Raw genomic sequence first — 17164 nt, forward strand, 5'->3', positions numbered from 1 at the left:
CTCTCAGCATAACTATTATGGCTTGATGCAGTTTAGGATCTTACAAGGGTATTTCTTGGATCACATGATCTCACATATCTAGAAGAAATAATGAACAACATAAACTGAAGAACAAAAACAGACCCAGAGAAAGAGAAGCAGTGATCAGACTCTCAAACCTCAGAGGAGAAAGTAGGGGAGGGTGAGGGTAAGAGGAAGAGATCAACCAAAGGACTTGTGTGTATGCATATGGGCCTGGCCAGTGGCCATGGACAACGAGGAGGAGGGGGTGTGTGTGAAGCATATGTAGGGAGGGGTTTGGGATGGGAATGGGGAGATAAGGACAATTATGTGAGACCATAATCAATAAAATAAATAAATAATTTTTTTTAAAAAAGTGAAAAAAAGAAAAAAAACATGATGCTGAGGGGCAGGGGAGGTGGGGGGAGGAGATGGGCAGGGATGACTTTGAAAGAGCCTCTTGAATAGTTCCTCTGAATTTTGGTTCAAAGGAAGGGCACGAAAATAAAAGCTGAAAGGAGTTCCCAGGTAGCTGTTGACATCCTGTGTCACTGAGGAGAACAAGGCACCTTCAGAGCATCCTGGGCCTCTGGGCCGGTATATGGACGAGGTCCCCACAGGATCCAGCCGCTTCCAGGTTGACTTTAAGATTTGGTTCTTCAGTTTGAGGCTCTGGTAAGAGGAATGCAGAGGTCATGGCTAAATTCCAGAGCAGAGCCATAAAAATAGTACCGTGAGAACAGAATATCAAATTATTTTGCCTGAAACAGAGGCTAATCCATGGCATAACTGCTTTTCAGGGCTGAAGGGGTATCACCCTTCCATCTGGAGTTCTAGTCTCATTTTGGAAAATTGAAAGCAAATATCACAACCGGACACATTCAGGTTAGGCCTACTTGTGGTTAGATGTTTGGAATATAGTAGTTTGAAAAAAAATATATGTCCCCACATGCCAGTCATTATCGCCAATATATCTTTTAGTTCTTTGACCTTTTATTATTATTATTATTAGCCAATCACATATTATAAACAATTCCAGGATCAAGCATTCTTTTATTAGACTATATAAGAAGTTCAAGATACCTTATTATTATTTCTGTCTCTAGGGCTGGCTACTTGAAATCTGAACATTCCTGAGTGTTTGCTTCATATGTTTTGAAATACTCTATTGCCTTTCTTTGATGGAACTGATTCATGTGGAATTTCCTAAAAGGGACCTTTCAAGCCATGCCGGTTCATTAATTATTTCCTCAAGTTTGCAAATTTCATGGAAGTTTCAGGAAGAGTCAACCCCTTAAAAGTCTTAGTCACATGTTGCCTTCTGTAACAGTAATACCTAAAGGAGCTGAGGAATTCTGAGGCCTTTTCTTTGTTTACCGATTTTGGGATCATTATGCATACTCTAATGCATAATTATAATTATGCATTCATGATGTTACTGGTGCTGGCTTCACTCCGAAATAGTGTGAAGCAGCTAATCTCGAAGCTACAGGCTGTTTCCCATCACTTAGATTCCGATCAGAGCTGTTTGTGGAGTCTTATTGGAACGTGGGCTCTATCAGCACCAGTCCCACTGCTGAACCCTTCCCTTTTATCACCCGTTTCACACCCTGCCCTTTTTCCTTCCCCCGAATCTCTGCTTTTAAGACAGGAACACTACAAGATAATTTGGTTTCGTTGCATATGTTTAGTCTAGTTGCAGTAATTAAGTGAGAGGGGGCTTTAAAAATTATCCATTTTATTCACAATCCACATTTAGAATTACATACGTAATAAGTGAAGATACAGTAGTATTGCCCATTCTTGAGGATTTACTATCAACTGGCTGAATCATTGCATTTATTTTAGTGTAGTTAAAACCAGCCTAGTGCAAAACCACTCAACTTCCTCCCATATGGTGTTGGATAGTGTGATTTGGGCCCAAAAGGAAGTTGGTCTGTGTATCTTATATGTGTGCCCTTATCAACATTTACAGAGTATTGATTGAGTGACTGTGGCAGGCAGGATGCTTTCTGCAGCACTGTGAGGGATGGTCACCAATCTCATTTAGTCACATTAAAAAGATCTCCAAGTCTTGATGACTAGGAGCTGGAACTAGGATCAGCCTGTAATAGCACAACATGGAAATATATGTTCACTCTATTGCCTTATCTGGGTGTGCACAGTCTCAAAAGATTTAGAACACAGAGCAGTAAGTTAAGGCAAAAACTCCATTTGAGTTTATAGGTTAGCTCTTCCTCCTGCAGATTTGAATTAGGGATAATCCACTTTAAGTGTGAGTTAGGGACAATTTTGTAATTCTCGAAAGTGATGGAGAAGAGCCACCTCAAAGAGTACACATGGAAGTATATGTCATTGTTGAAGGACTCTAGCTTTGTTCTCGGGGGATGGAGCGCCATTGTGTCATTCCTTTACTATATTTATAGTTTATTTAAATTTCTAAATACTTAAGAACACCATCAGTTGTTTTCAACACCAAGAAAGGAAGGTACATATTTTAAAAAGGCTGAGTAACAGGAGACAAGTCTGTTTCAAGAGTTTCTTCTGTTTAGAGCATGTGAAGTATTAGACCCAGAAGGTGCCCTGCCAGTTTCTTCTTTTATAAGTGAAGAAACTGGCCAGGGAAGTGATGTATTTCTAGTAAGGTAACCTAATCATTTAATGGCAAAGTTTGAATCAAACCTAAGTGTAGTGAATTTTCAAGTCATTAATAAATATATATATATATATATATATATATATATATATATATATACACACAGTATATGCAACTAGCTCTGGTCAGTGTGACTTAGTTGGCTGCAGTATCATCCTAGACACCAAGAGGTCATGGGTTTGATTGCTGGTTCAGGCACAGACCTAGGTTGTGGGTTCCATCTGTGGTTGGAGTACATACATGAGGCAGTCAATCTCTATTTCTCTCTCATATCCATTTATCTCTCTCTTTCTCTTCTTTCCCCCTTCCTTCCTCTCTCTTAGATAAATAAATATATCCTTAGGTGATGATTAATAATAATAAATAATAATAATAATAGTAATATATGCAACTAGCATACTAGCATGCCATAGTAACTACTGAGGAAAGGTCATGGTCTTTGTAATTATGAGAGATCATTGCTTTGTGTTTAATTTTGTTTGGTTGTAATTGACAAATGAGACATGTTTAAAGGTTTCGAGAAGTAGTTAAGATTACAATGCTTAAATTTAAGGCTTTGTTCCAGCATATGGTGTAAGAAAAATTTGCATATTCTACAATATTTTATCTAGTTCAGAAATTACCAAGTTAGAAACCAAGGTACGTGAATGGCATTATTAGGAATTCAGTGTCCAGAGCCATTTCAAACTACTTCCCAGATGCCCTGCAAGCCGATGTTTAGATCTTGTAGGGGAAAAAAACTATATGTAGAAAATTTAGATTAATATAAACAGAATAAATTGTTTTTTAATCAATATGTAGATTTTATACTAGATAAGATTTTATGCAAATAATATTGGGTTGCCATTAAAATATTTTCATTGCGCAAATAGTGGTTAGGTTGTCCCCCTATAGGACAATCTAATAAGTTGATAAGAATTAAAAAGATTGCTCAAAGTATAATAGTAAAATCTATAACACCTTTATACTATGCTACATTGATTCTTTTGTTGATGTCTGGACAGAACAAATTAAACAAGCACAAGACTTGTCACAGATATTTAACTATTTCTTAAATTTCCCCCATTTCCCCAAATCAATATACATAAAACAAAAAAGAACACTAATCTCTTTGTCAGGGATTGGTTTAAGTGATTTATAAGTATTAACTTATTTTTTTCTCCACAACAGCCCCATGAGGTATTATTATTCCCATTTTACAGATAAGGAAACTGATGCACAGAGAAGTGGAGCTAGGAGCTACTCGGCCAAGATCACACCATAGATGAGTAGCAAAGGTTGGATTTAAATTTAAGCACTCTCTGACTCTAGAGCCAATTCTTTCAGTCACTGTATTGATTGCCTCTCTGTTAAGCCCATAGTATGTGAACTGAGGTCTCTGCTCCTTTTCCTCATCATGCTCACCAGATTGTGGGGAAATATTGTGTGTATGGCATAAATAATACTTGAACTCTTTAGTTTCAGACCCACTGAGTCAAAAGGACATTCATTTTAGTCATGAAATAGTCACAGCACAGGGAATATAGTCAATAGTATTATAATAACTATGTTTGGAGCCAGTGTGTACTTGAAATATTGGGGGGACACTTTGTGAAGTATATGATGTCTAACCGCTATGCTGTATACCTGAAGCTAATACAAAAATACTGAATGGAAGCTGTAATTAAAAAACAAAAATTTAAAAAAGAAAGAACTACCTTGTTTCTACCTCTGCACTATTTCACTCAGCACTTTTTACAGAAGCTTCGTTTTGATTTCTCAGTTTGACCTTGAACATCTCCTGGCAGGTGAAAGTTCTCTGATTTGTTTTGGTCCACTCTACTTGTGAGCAATTTAATTTATTCTAAGGAACATGCTAACTAGACATTGACTGAAATATTTCTTAAGTGGAGAATCCTCCATTAGGGAGCCAAGACTACACATCACATTTAATTTACTTAAGTATCGAATAGTTGCATCCAGAGGTTCAAATGAGGGGAGTTGACCCTTCAGACAGGAAGGCCTGGATAGACTTCTGTGAATCCCAGAATGAGTTCTCTGATGAGGCTCTACTGTGTCTCTTGGCCAGCTGAGCACCAAGAGAATCCCATGTAATAGTAGCTGAATTGAGTGAAATTTAGCCTAAAGACATCTTGGATCTCATCATGAATTCTGCTTATGATTGGAAACATTTCCATTGGCTATTTTTATCTGTTGTAAGCTGTAATAATTTCCACAGGTATAAAAATACCTATAGTCATAAAAATATTAAAAGTATTGCTTGATTTTTAATATTTTTATTGAAAAATAACTAGACTACGCTCAGCTCTATTACCCTTAAACCTACTAGATGTCTCATATTGATATTAGGTATTTCAAGTAGACTTTTAAGACTCCAAATTGTGCAAATGTGAGAAATAATTCACTACAGAGCTATAATTTTCACAGCTTGAAAAAAATTTTTTTACAGCCTGAAGATTATTAATGAGGCAGCATGCAATTAGCTTATACAAAGTGCAGCTAGGAATCATGCATAATGTAAAACAGTAACTGCTAACCACTGACTCATGGAAGATCATTAAGCTGGTTTTCATGGACATGAAGAATTGATATTTAACACAATTCCTAAGAATATTTTACAACTTTAAAGCCATGGAAAGAGTTTAGTTTCTAGCACTGTGAATTTGAACAAGTTGTTTAACATTTTAGAGTCTCATTTTTTTACTTCTAGAAAGTGGACATGACAATATCTTCTCCATAGAATTGTGAAAATTAATTTTAAAAATAATGTAGGACCTAGAATTTGAGCATATAATGTTTAACAAAATGTTATGAAACACATATTAGGGATATGGGGCAATTTTCTATCAAGACAAAATTCTTTTTTTAGTAGGAATATAGAAATATGTGTGTGTGTGTGTGTGTGTGTGTGTGTGTGTATAGAGAGAGACATATAAATAGAGATAGAGATAGAAATAGAGATAGATATATTATACACATATATTTAATGAATATTTATTGAACAGATAATGAATATGCTTAATTTCTAGGAAAGTATACAGAAAATATTTTAAAAGCAGATTAACCAAAATACATTTCTTAAAACAGAAATGGTGTAAAGAAATACAAAATGATTTTATACATGAGGTTATATTATTTGTGTTGCAAAACCCATATCTGGACAAGGGAACACAACTTGTTCCAAGCTTTAATATTCTTCACATGCAACTAAATGCAGAATTTAACCCAGGGTCTTGGCACCCAGCCATTAGTTTTAATAGATGTGTTAGTTTGTCATGTTAACATTATTGAATTGTCCTGTCCACCCTACCCATCCATGCTTTTATTCATATTTTATTCCTTCTGAAAAGAATATAGGTTGAGACATCTGCCCAGGGGCAGTATTAATAAAAGGTTTATCTCATTTGGTTCTGATTTCATAGCAGGCTCCTTTGGTTGCCCCAGACCCACAAGGATGCTGAAGGAAGGTCCCTGCCCTGGAAGCACCTGGAGGTGAACCTGTTTCATTGGTTGACGTTCTCTTCTCAGTGTGCCTCCAGCCGAAGGGCCAGCCCCCAGTGAGCTGGGCTCTTAACTTTTACTACAATAGTATTCACTGAAAGGGCAGAACCAGTATAGTTCTATATAGTTCTAGAACTAGTTATAGAACTAGTATAGTCCTTCTGTCGATTTGGGGAAAAGTATTGAAAACCATCCTCACGATCAGCGTCTTCCTGCCAATACTTAATTTAAGTGTTTGCAGTGTTCTTGTTCTTAAATGCCTCACAGAGTAGAGAAACTTTGACAACTCGGTAGCACCTTAGCGCTTCTACCAACTAGTTTGCCAAGCTTTTCGTTTTTTGCACCCAACTTTCAAAAACTTGCCTCATAAAAATCTGCCTTCCCAAAAGGTACTGTATGTATTACCGCACCAACTCTCTATCTTAACAATTCCAGCTTTCTTTCTTTTTCCTTCTTTGAAGGGGAATGCTTTCCTCGCTTGGAGTCTTTCAGTTTTTCCATAGACTTTCCCCATCGATTTCAAATATTATTTGAATATTATCCAATATTATCAGCTATATCTTAAGATGGGTTTTTAACAGCTTATGATTATACAAGGCCATAAGGTGATGAATCACAAAGCAATACAATTAAAAGAGAATAAACTTTTATATTTGGTTTTAGAATGTGCTATATTGTTAATGTCAGGATTGCCCTTTTAGGGGAGCAAGCTGGCATTACGATTAGCTGACATGTTAATAGTAAGGAGACAATCTAACTGGTGGATGGAGGACTCATTACAAATGGCAATGCATGCCGAGACCGGTTTGGCTCAATGGATAGAGCATCGGCTTGGGGACTGAAGGGTCCCGTGTTTGATTCCGGTCAAGGGCATGTACCTTGGTTGCAGGCATATCCCCAGTAGGGGGTGTGCAAGAGGCAACTGATCGATGCCTCTCTCTCATCGATGTTTCTAACTATCTCTCTCCTTTCCTCTCTGTACAAAATCAATAAAATATATTTTTTAAAAATGGCAATGCATGAATTCACGAGGAGCAGACATATCTCAGTATCTGAGAATGCCTCTGTGCAGGACTGAGCTTTTTTATCTCTTCCATGGAATGCCTTTGGGGTATATCGCAAAAAAAGACTGCTGAATAGAATTGACCACTATTTTAGGTGTAAATAGGCCATTGAGAGTTGAATGTATATATGCATTTATTTTTTAATGTTTTTATTAATTTTTAGAAAGAGGAAGGGTGAAGAATAGAGAGAGAAAAACATCGGTAAGAGAGAAACATTGATCAGCTGCCTCCTGCACACCCCCTTCTGGAGATCAAGCCCACAACCCAGGCATATGCCCTGACTGGGAATGGAACTGTGACCTCCTGGTGCACTCATTCACTGAGCAATAGTGGACGGGCAGTACATTTACATTTATCACACGATCGTAATAACTTTGGAATTTTTATCACACCATTTTCTTTGGTTTTAAAATCCCAAAGTAAAGTAAATTAGAATGGCGTTATTTGCTGTTTTGCCAATAAAAATAGTAGCATTTCCTTAAGTAAGCCTAACCCCTGTGTGCTGAATTTTCACATATACTCTGCACTCAGGGTTTGAGTTAGGCTTGGTGAAAATCTTATAGAAGGAAGTCTTATAGTGATTTGTGGTTAAGCTAAAAGGACATATGAGACCAGCTTACAAAGGAAGAAGATGAGACCTTAAGAGGTTAAGTGCTTGCCCTGCACCACGGCTTTTGGGATCCCAAAACCTGCCACAGGTGGGTTACTAGCATGTGGCAGCCTCGTGGCAGGAGGGCAGTGTGATTCTTGCTTTCAAGGGTTCAGCACTGACACACTTTTGCACATCACACTATGTGCGAGCCCAGAAGTTCTGCCAGGAGCAGAACAACACTCCTTAAACACTCTGTGACTTCCAGAGCTTCGTGGAATAAAAGGTTGACATTAATGGTTGCCAGCTTGGAGGGAGTAGCTCCTCTTTGGCGCCAAATGTATGTGGAGAACAGATGAGACTGTGGGAGTGAAGTTGGCAAAAAGGAAAGAGAAATGAGTCTATTCTTTTTTTTTTTTTTTTTCGAAAATGAAAGTATAATAAATATCTGGATAAGTTAGATGTTTATTGTTCATTTCAAGATTCTTCCCATTTGGAAGTGAAATATCTGTGTCTTTAGGGTGAGTACTCTTGAATAATAGTTTTATATTATTTTTCTAAATATCACACAGTGGTCCTTTTTATTTGGAAGTAAAAAGATTATTTTAATTATTTGTGTTTCCTTTCCTACCGTAACTATTTCTTTACTGAACTTAGAGGCTGGTTGCACGAAATTCGTGCAGTTGGGTGGGCAGTGGTCCCTCAGCCTGGCCTGTGCCCTCTCGTAGTCTGGGACCCCTTTGGGGATGTCCAACTGACAGCTTAGGCCCTCTCCCTGGGGGCCAGGCCTAAACTGGCAGTCAGACATCCCTCTGGCAGCCTGGGAGCCCTCCTTAGTGCTGCCACAGAGGAGAGAGCAGCTCCCACTACCTCCTTTGCACTGGCCAGCCATGAGCTGGACAACCATGAGCTGGCTTCTGGCTGAGCAGTGCTCCTACTGTGGAAGCACACTGACCACCAGGGGACAGCTCCTGCATTGAGCATCTGCCCCCTGGTGTCAGTGCTTGTCATAGTGACTGGTCATTCCCAGGTTATTCTGCTGTTAGGGTCAATTTGTATATTACCCTTTATTATATAAGATGCTTATATTTAAGCAGTGACACATGTTACGATGACGTGTTTCAACAATTTTGAGAACTAAAAGCAAATATACCTCACAGATAATGACTCTTTAAATCTTTGGTTCCTAGAGATAGAACTGTCTTTGACATCAGGAGTGCGGCTATAGTGGCCAAGAATTCTGTCATTTGATTTCGCACTCATTTTGTTTCTGAAAAGCCTCTTAACATGTTGGAGAGCCTACATAGCACAGTGACCTTCAGGGCATTTTTGTGCAGAGGCTCTGCGGCCTCCTCACAAAAACTTCCTGGGTGTCCATCCATAAATCTGTTGTGTGCCGATAGGGTAGTGGTTCTCGTTAAATCACATCCATGATGTTTTTCTGACCTAGAGTTTTCATGTATTTTCTAATTTAAGAGTATACTTACATTGATTTGAGCTTGAGTTTAAAAATGTGTCTAGCACATCGATTATTTTTTTTCAAGCAATACAAATTTGATCATCTCTCACTAAGTTGAGTCTTGTTGCTTTGAAATAAGAACTGTAGATAAGATACTTGGTATCTATGTGGGATTTCTTAAAGTGACCTGTTTAAATCTATTTGTAATTTATTTTCTGTCTCTCTGTCTCTGTCAGTCACTCTGTGATGGTCTCTCTCTTCCTCAAGCCCATGATTTTAGTCACAATAAACAAAAGGAAGCCTGGCCATCATGGCTCAGTGGTTGTGCTTCAACCTATGAGCGAGGAGGTTACTGGTTTGATTCCTGGTCAGGGCATGTGCCCAAGTTGTGGCTCTATCCCCAGTGTGGGGTGTACAGGAGGCAGCCAATCAATGATTCTCTCTCATCATTGATGTTTCTATCTATCTCTCCCTCCCTCTCCCTTTCTTTTTGAAATCAGTAAAAATGTATTTAAGAAACACTGAGACTGTCACTTAAGAGATATACCAGTGTAGTTCAGTGACCATTCTCTGATATTTTGAAATGGAAGCATGTGATTTTAATGGAGGCACATGGCTTCCACAGTCATGTCTGAATGATGTCTGGGATTAATTAAGCACTGATAATATTTAGGTGTTATTGATTTTATAGAATTACACAATAATGCCAACCCCACAGGACCATACAGAGTAGACTGTTTCTGTTTAAGTAGCTTAATGTCATACTCTACTTTCTAAAAGAAAAAAAAGCTCAAACATCCACATGGTGTCCTGTATAACTTTTGAAAGGGTATTTACTAAAAAGCACAATTCTACTAGGTGGAAATCCTCATACTTAAAGTTTTATAGTTCCAGTCAAATCAGTAATATTGAGACTACAGACCATGCCCATAGATACGGGAAATACAATTATGCAGGGCCTTGAAGTATTACTTGATATTTCTTTTGACTCCAGGTAATCAAAGCTTTTAAGTTGCTATGCTTCCTTAGGATATATGCTATTAATGAAGGGAATTTTTAAACCCAGGTTCACGGTCAGGAGGACTGCACACAGTCTTAGAGAGTGATCAGTGTTTTTGTGGCTATCGGATTGAACTTGAATTTAATTCCCCTGTGGTGAACTATTTGAACTTCTCCTGTATAAAACATCCCTTGTGGTAGTGCATGGTGGAATCACATACACTATCATTTTTCATGTACATGTGAATAATGCAGTTGAGAGAGATTGGCGGGGTTTTTTTTGTTTTTCTGTTTGTTTATTTTTTGGTTCTAACTGTATAAGTCTCATGTCTGCATTAATTTGGATATTTTTAAGCCTCCCTTCGAATATGATTTTAGAGGCAAGAGAATAGAAACAGCGATGAGTTCTTAAAGCAGCTATGAATTTTGCAAAGCAGGCCTCAGTCCTTTTCCCCTATTACTCAGTTTAGGGGGGAATACCCCCAAAGTATTTTCATCAGCATCCAGCCACACCTCTTGGTACTGGCCTGAGATTCTCTAATGAGATTTCGTTCTATTTCCTGAACCAAAGTCAGTGGAGGCCAGTTTTTTTCCATTAAATGGCACATCTTTCTTTTAAAAGGCTGTGGTGTCAGGCTCGTCTCCTGGGTCAGATTTCTCTAAGACTTCTAGCTCTTCCTCAGCCTCGTTTTGGCAATCTTCAACAAATATTTCCAGCAGAATTTGGGATCTCTAAGACCACATGATGTCACCAGTTTCTTGGGTGAGAATTATCCTCTGTTCTTTACCTTTGGGCTGTCTACTTTTATCTCCATTAACCTTTTGGCTCGAGTATAAACATTTATTGAAGGCTACCTCCTTTGTTGGTCCAATAACTCCAAAGGTTAGTGAGAAGTGGATGCTAGTCTGACCTTTTATCCACATTAGATGATTCTAATTATTCCTAAGAAATGACACTTTTGACCCATTTTTGTCCTTGTCAAGTTTGTCTAGCTGTGGACTGTCTAAGCATGAAACTCTGGGTTCAAAGAGTGCCCAGGAGGGCCGATTTTTTTTTCCTTCAACTTAGAATGGGGAGCCCTCAAAAGTGCACACTATTTCTTTTCCTTTTTAAAGCATTCCAGCTTCACTGAAATCCAGGGCTCCTATTATGTACCTTGAATTGATTTATTATTGAAAGAGACGGCCTAGATATAGATAAAGTGCAAACTTTAACCTGCAAAAAAAGCCAGGGGTTATTTCCATACAAACAAAAAAATGAAGAAAACCTTTGTACCAGTGAGAATAAGCCAAATTTTGTTGAGGTTGCCAGCAACTCTCATATCATAATAGCTCTTCACATTTAAGAGGGTTTTTTTCCTCATGGTCCATGAGGATTGTGAGAACCAGGGCTTCCTCCCTACAGGCTTACAAGATTATTTCAGCAATGACAAGGCAACATGGTGGTCCATTGGCTTTTACAGCTTCTGTGTGGAAGTGACATGAGTCAGTCCTTGTTCAATTTCCTTCGTCAGATGAAGTGATATGACCACACCCAACTATAAAAGAGAGTTGGAAATAAATGATCAGCTACACTAGTGACCACTCCCCCCCCCTTTTAAAATGGGTAATGGTGTTGGCTCTTGACATCTATGCTAATGATGATAGATATTACCAGTGCCTGAGAAATAAGAGGGATTCAACTCCTGTTTTGGTACATTTTTAATGCATCTGTTCATAGAGGTCTTTAGGAAAGTTTGACAGGCATCGATGGCGTATTCTACGCTGTGTCACTTGCTTTCCAGGACAAGCTTGGAGATAGAAAGTGTTGCAATTTCTCAGGTGTGCTTGTGAAGTTCAGAATGTCCAAGTGCTTTCCCCTTCACAGAACCCACCAGTAGCATGTTTCAGGATTAAAACCTACATCATCTAACTCCAAGCACAGCGGTGTTCTTTTTGCTACACCTCAACTCTAAGGTCAATGATGAACCATGAAATGTTTTAAATTCCTATAATTACAGAAGCAGGAATTATTAGTCACCACTGTGTCCTTCCTCGTACTGTAAGGCGCAAACATCAAACATACCTAGTGATTTTTAGAATGGCAATGAAGTGTGGTGTTCTTCCCACCAAGGGAAAATTGTCTTATTCTTCTGAGTACATTTGATAAGGCAGTTATCATTTTTTTTTTTAAGTCAGTGAATCTTAAATGTCTTTTCTATTGGTTTTCAATGGGTGTCAAAACAAATTACCATGCACGTAGTATCTTAACACCACCCAAACATATTACATTCAAGTTTTATAGATCAGAAGTCCAGTACGAGTCTCTAGAGACTAAAATAAGTTTGTCAGGATCTGTTCTTTTCTGGGGGTAAGGGGAGGCGGGAGTTTGGGGAGAATTCATATTCAGCTCGTTCAGATTGTTGGCAGAATTCAGATCCTGGAGTCTACAGAACTGAGGCCCATTTCTTTACTCCCTTTCATGGAGGTCCCTCCCAGTTTCTAGACCACTGCATTCCTTAGCTGAGGCCTCAGCTTGCCATCCTCAAGTGCAACAGGTGGAATCCTTTTCATGTCCATTTTCTTTGATCTACTGCTGCCTTTTTCTTCTACTTAAGAAATCTCCTGTGTTTTCATTGACTCTATCTATATAATCCAGGGTTGTCTGGACATTTCATGGTCCTAAATCTTAATCATATCTTTAAAATCCCTTTTACCAAGTAAGGTAACCTATACTCCGGTTCCAGATGACTACAGCATGGACATCTTCGGGGCCCAGATTTCTGCCTACCACACCTTTCACATCTGCTCTCTTTTCTCATCATGTTGTAGCAACTGTAATCTCTGTAGGAGACTAGAGAAAGATCTTGGCCTCCATTTCTTCATTTGTGAAATCCTTGAATGTAAAGTTGCTTCCACTCTTAACTCGTGTATAAATCCTTATGATAGAGAGAGGCATTGGAAAGTAAGCCTAATGATCAATGTGAATATTACTGTTATTTTCTATCATGGACTTTGCTGGAGTGTGGATTTCATATAATCCTGACTAACTCCTTCCCTCTCACACTTGGTAATCTTCTTTGAAGGCAGTCAATCTTTATAAAAGTTGACTTCTTTAGGAAGAAATTGACTTACCTGCTCAAAACTGTAATAACTGGTCCCTTGGGATTTTTTTTTTTTTATCTACTTATTTACTCTACAGTTTGGATATAGCTTTCAGCAAATCTTTGGTACATTTTTGCTTTTGCTTTATTGATTTGAAGAAAAAGAAATTGTTTCCTCTTTAATTTAGTTTCTTAGTAAGTCAGATTGTACCTGTACCCAAGCATAATAAATACTTCCAAAGTTTTAAAAGGTATTATGCGTAATTTACCATTAAGGAAAGATATTAATTAATGATTTTTCTAATGTGCCACAACATTGGCTGCTTTACATATTAATTTGCCCATGTACAAAGTGGAGAAAATATTAATGCCTAACTCCTGGAGTTAAAAAAATAAAATAAAAAAACAAAAATTCTAGGAAAGTACTTAATACCCAACATTTAGTAAATAATAGATATAAATAGCTAGTATTTTGATAGTAGTAATAGTAGGAGTGGATGTGAAGAATGCATCCCAGTATGCTCAAGACTTTCTAGTTTTAACACTGAAAATCCAACATATTGGGAAATGCTTCAATCCCAGGAAAAGTCAGATAGTTGGTCACCCTAGGACTAGTAGTTTGGAAACAAGAGATAAATATAAATAAGGGCCCTGCTTTCTACAAGCTATTTTACCTAAAAGAAATTATTAAGTTTTTGAGTTGCTGTTTCTTTATCTGAAAATATATATGAAATAATAGAACCCTTATTTTTTCCTGCTCAAACCATCTTTACTGGCTTTATTCTGCTTAGATATTTCAGCACAAAAGGTTTTGCTTAATATGAAGAGGACCTTCAAGATCTGTTTCTAACCTGCCCTTTCATACGCTATATTCCTTCCTCCTACTCATGATGATAATAACAATATTGATGATGATGATGATGACAGCTAATGTTTATCTAATTCTTTCTACATAGCAAGAACAGCTCTGAAGACTTTATAAGAACTTAAACAAAGGAGTCCAGAGCTACTCACTATTTCTAGTACACATGACTTTCATATATTCTATTCAGACTATTGCCATGCTATTACCAGAAATTGTAAATTCCTCCTGTATATCCTTTAAGATCCTGCCTGAATATCACCTTTTCTGTGAAATCCTCCAAGAATCCACAGGACAGGAATTTATCTCTCGCCCTTCACTGACCTGCAAACAATTTACTCATGATGTTAACACTCCTTACTGTGCTATGTTTTTCATTATATCAAACTTTTTTTTTAATCTATCTGTATCCTTCACCAAAAAAATGCCTGTTCATATTTCTAGCATCACGCATAGGACTCTGTTTGTTGGTTTGTTTGTGAAATGAATGGAAGAACAATTGATTTACTTTACACTTAAAGATTCCCTAAAGAGTTTAAGTGATCAATATCTATTTTTATAATATCTATCAAAAACTGTAACAGCTCATTTACTGTGCAGAAACCCATATGGCTTTAAGAACTATGGAATATAAAGATTAAATAATTAAAATGAAATAACAATAGAATACAGTGGAAATGGTATCTATTGTTGCAATCAATTCTTTAAAGTCAGAAGAAGCAGATGTTACAAATAAGAGGACTAAATCCATCACAGACAGGTTTATCTGAATGGTGGACTTGCTCTGCTAACTGCTGGGAGAACTGCTGACCCTGATCTGTGGACTTAACTGTTTCTCTGGAGTAAAAGGAGCTAAAATCTGCATAATTAAGACCTACTGTTTAATTGGATATGGGTCACTATCATTTCAGATTGAAGAAGCTTGCTTGTGCTCACATTCTAGTTTGAAAATGGAAATAAATATTGTAGAAATGGTCACTCAGACGGGTAACCCTAGAGACAACTTGATAATATTTTTGCCTAGATTGTTAAAAATTACAGCATGATATAAAATTACTTCTTGCCTCCAGTGCTTGCAGATACTTGATTTTTTAATGGTTATACTAGCTAAATATTAAGATATGTGGTTGAAAAAAATTAAGACTTTAAAATGAATCAAAGTATGAGTAGGAAAAAATCAGTATTGCCACTTTTTCTTGCAATTGATCTGGTGTACACCTCTTCTGTTTTAATATTTTCAGACTTATTTTTAAATGTGCCCATCATGTTCATATCTTCATTCAATTGTTATTCTGTGGTAGTTTTATCTCTCATCATACAATTGAAACTTCGAGAAATGGGTTAGCCTTCTTTTTAACATGCATCGTTTTTAATATGGCTCCACAGTTAACAATGGGCCCATGTCTCGTGCATTATCATTGTTGTCATTCAGCGGGTGAAAAGGCTTTCCCAGATTCCTCAGAGATTTGAAATGGCCAGATTACATGGAACTCCTCAAGTGAACACTTGTTAACGCCAATTTGGGAAATTGGTGATAGCACAAAACATGTGGGAAAGTCCCAGGCTGGGCTGAGGTCCCTTTGGCAGGATCGTATCTGGGTGGAAATGCAATTCAGAAATTACCTTGAGACCCTTGTATTGTGCTCTGTGTTGTGGTTTTATGATATTTGATATACAGAACATGGGCTGCTGAATGATAAAAAGTCTGAATGCCAGTTCACTGTGACTCATCAGAAACAAGAGTCTTGCTAAGCTTACTTATTTCCTCCCAGTTTATTTCCTACCATGTCCATGATTCAGCATCGTTAAAGAAATAACCTAAAATGCTGAAGCTTTTGAGCCTCGTATTTAAAATGTCCACTGAAATCATTTTCTCTCCCTGCTCCTAAGCCTCTCAGAGGATATCATGCTTTACATGCTCTGCGTTTGATTTTATTCACAATTCTCCTTTTATACTCTTTCTGAAGACAGTGTACGGTTGATCGTTAGCATTATTATTGTTATTATTATTATTATTATTTCAGCTACAGTCTAACTACATATCCACACTTAGCCAAGGGGTTGGATTGATTTCATTATGCATTCAGAATAAATTCCTCCTCTGATATAAATGTTGCTCAGGATACGAGCTTTGAAATGGATCCCAATTCTTTACTTTCTTCCCTGTCTGTTTCAGGAAATAGTGAGATCCTGTTGATAGTAAAGGACAATGTGTCTAAAGTTCACTTCCAAACACCCTGCTCTTTGCCTTGAACGTCGTCTGCATTCTCTTTATAATTCAGAGTCACGAGAGATCTGACTAATCTTGGCGATCTGATCCAGTATCATTGAGGGGGGGAGGGGAAGATCCTTAATAATAATTCTACCATTTCAGATTAGTGCAAGCTGGAAAGTTTTACAGCTTCTGTCATCTTAAAAGGATATCAAGGGGCAGGGGAATGAGGCCTCGGATTATGGTTCTGGAGATTTAGTTGTTTGTAAAGAATAAAATGATCCGTTATTATTCAAGGTTTTAATCAATGAAAGCAAACGGCATCTGTGTGTTGTCCTTCTCTCTGCAGAAGACAAAGGCGCAGGCCCCCATGGTGCTGACTGCTGGTCCCAAGTGGCTGCTGGATGTGACTTGGCAAGGGGTGGAGGACAACAAAAACAACTGCATTGTGTACAGCAAAGGTAAAGGCAAGAACCCTCTGCTCCTCCTTTGCAAGTATTGGAACCTGGGGATTGCACAATAGCTCCAAATGAGCTGGGATGGGAGGACGAAGTCAAAGTTGGTTTTCTCTTCCTTTGTCTCTTAGGATCTCTCTTACCTGTGTTTGCAGCAAAATCTAGTGCTTTTTTACAATGTAAAATCACAGTATGATGCCCTGAATTATTTAGCGCCATATGCATGTTCCTAAACTCTGTTCATATTTGAGTGCCCCTTCCTTGTTCTCTACGTTTTTAGGGAG

The 17164-nt window shown here is 37.8% G+C and overlaps 1 protein-coding gene across 2 annotated transcripts in view; it reads left to right on the forward strand.

Moving 5' to 3' along the window:
• Positions 1–17164, forward strand: part of ZFPM2 (zinc finger protein, FOG family member 2) — a 417383-nt gene that overhangs the window by 263964 nt on the left and 136255 nt on the right. For both annotated transcript variants that reach the window (XM_036436775.2, XM_036436776.2), the window contains one exon: positions 16775–16886. In XM_036436775.2, coding sequence (XP_036292668.1) covers positions 16775–16886 — 112 coding nt within the window. The remainder of the gene's footprint in view (positions 1–16774; positions 16887–17164) is intronic.

The sequence above is a fragment of the Pipistrellus kuhlii genome, unplaced genomic scaffold (assembly GCF_014108245.1).
Source record: "Pipistrellus kuhlii isolate mPipKuh1 unplaced genomic scaffold, mPipKuh1.p scaffold_m20_p_14, whole genome shotgun sequence".
In the NCBI taxonomy this organism is placed as follows: Eukaryota; Metazoa; Chordata; class Mammalia; order Chiroptera; family Vespertilionidae; genus Pipistrellus; species Pipistrellus kuhlii.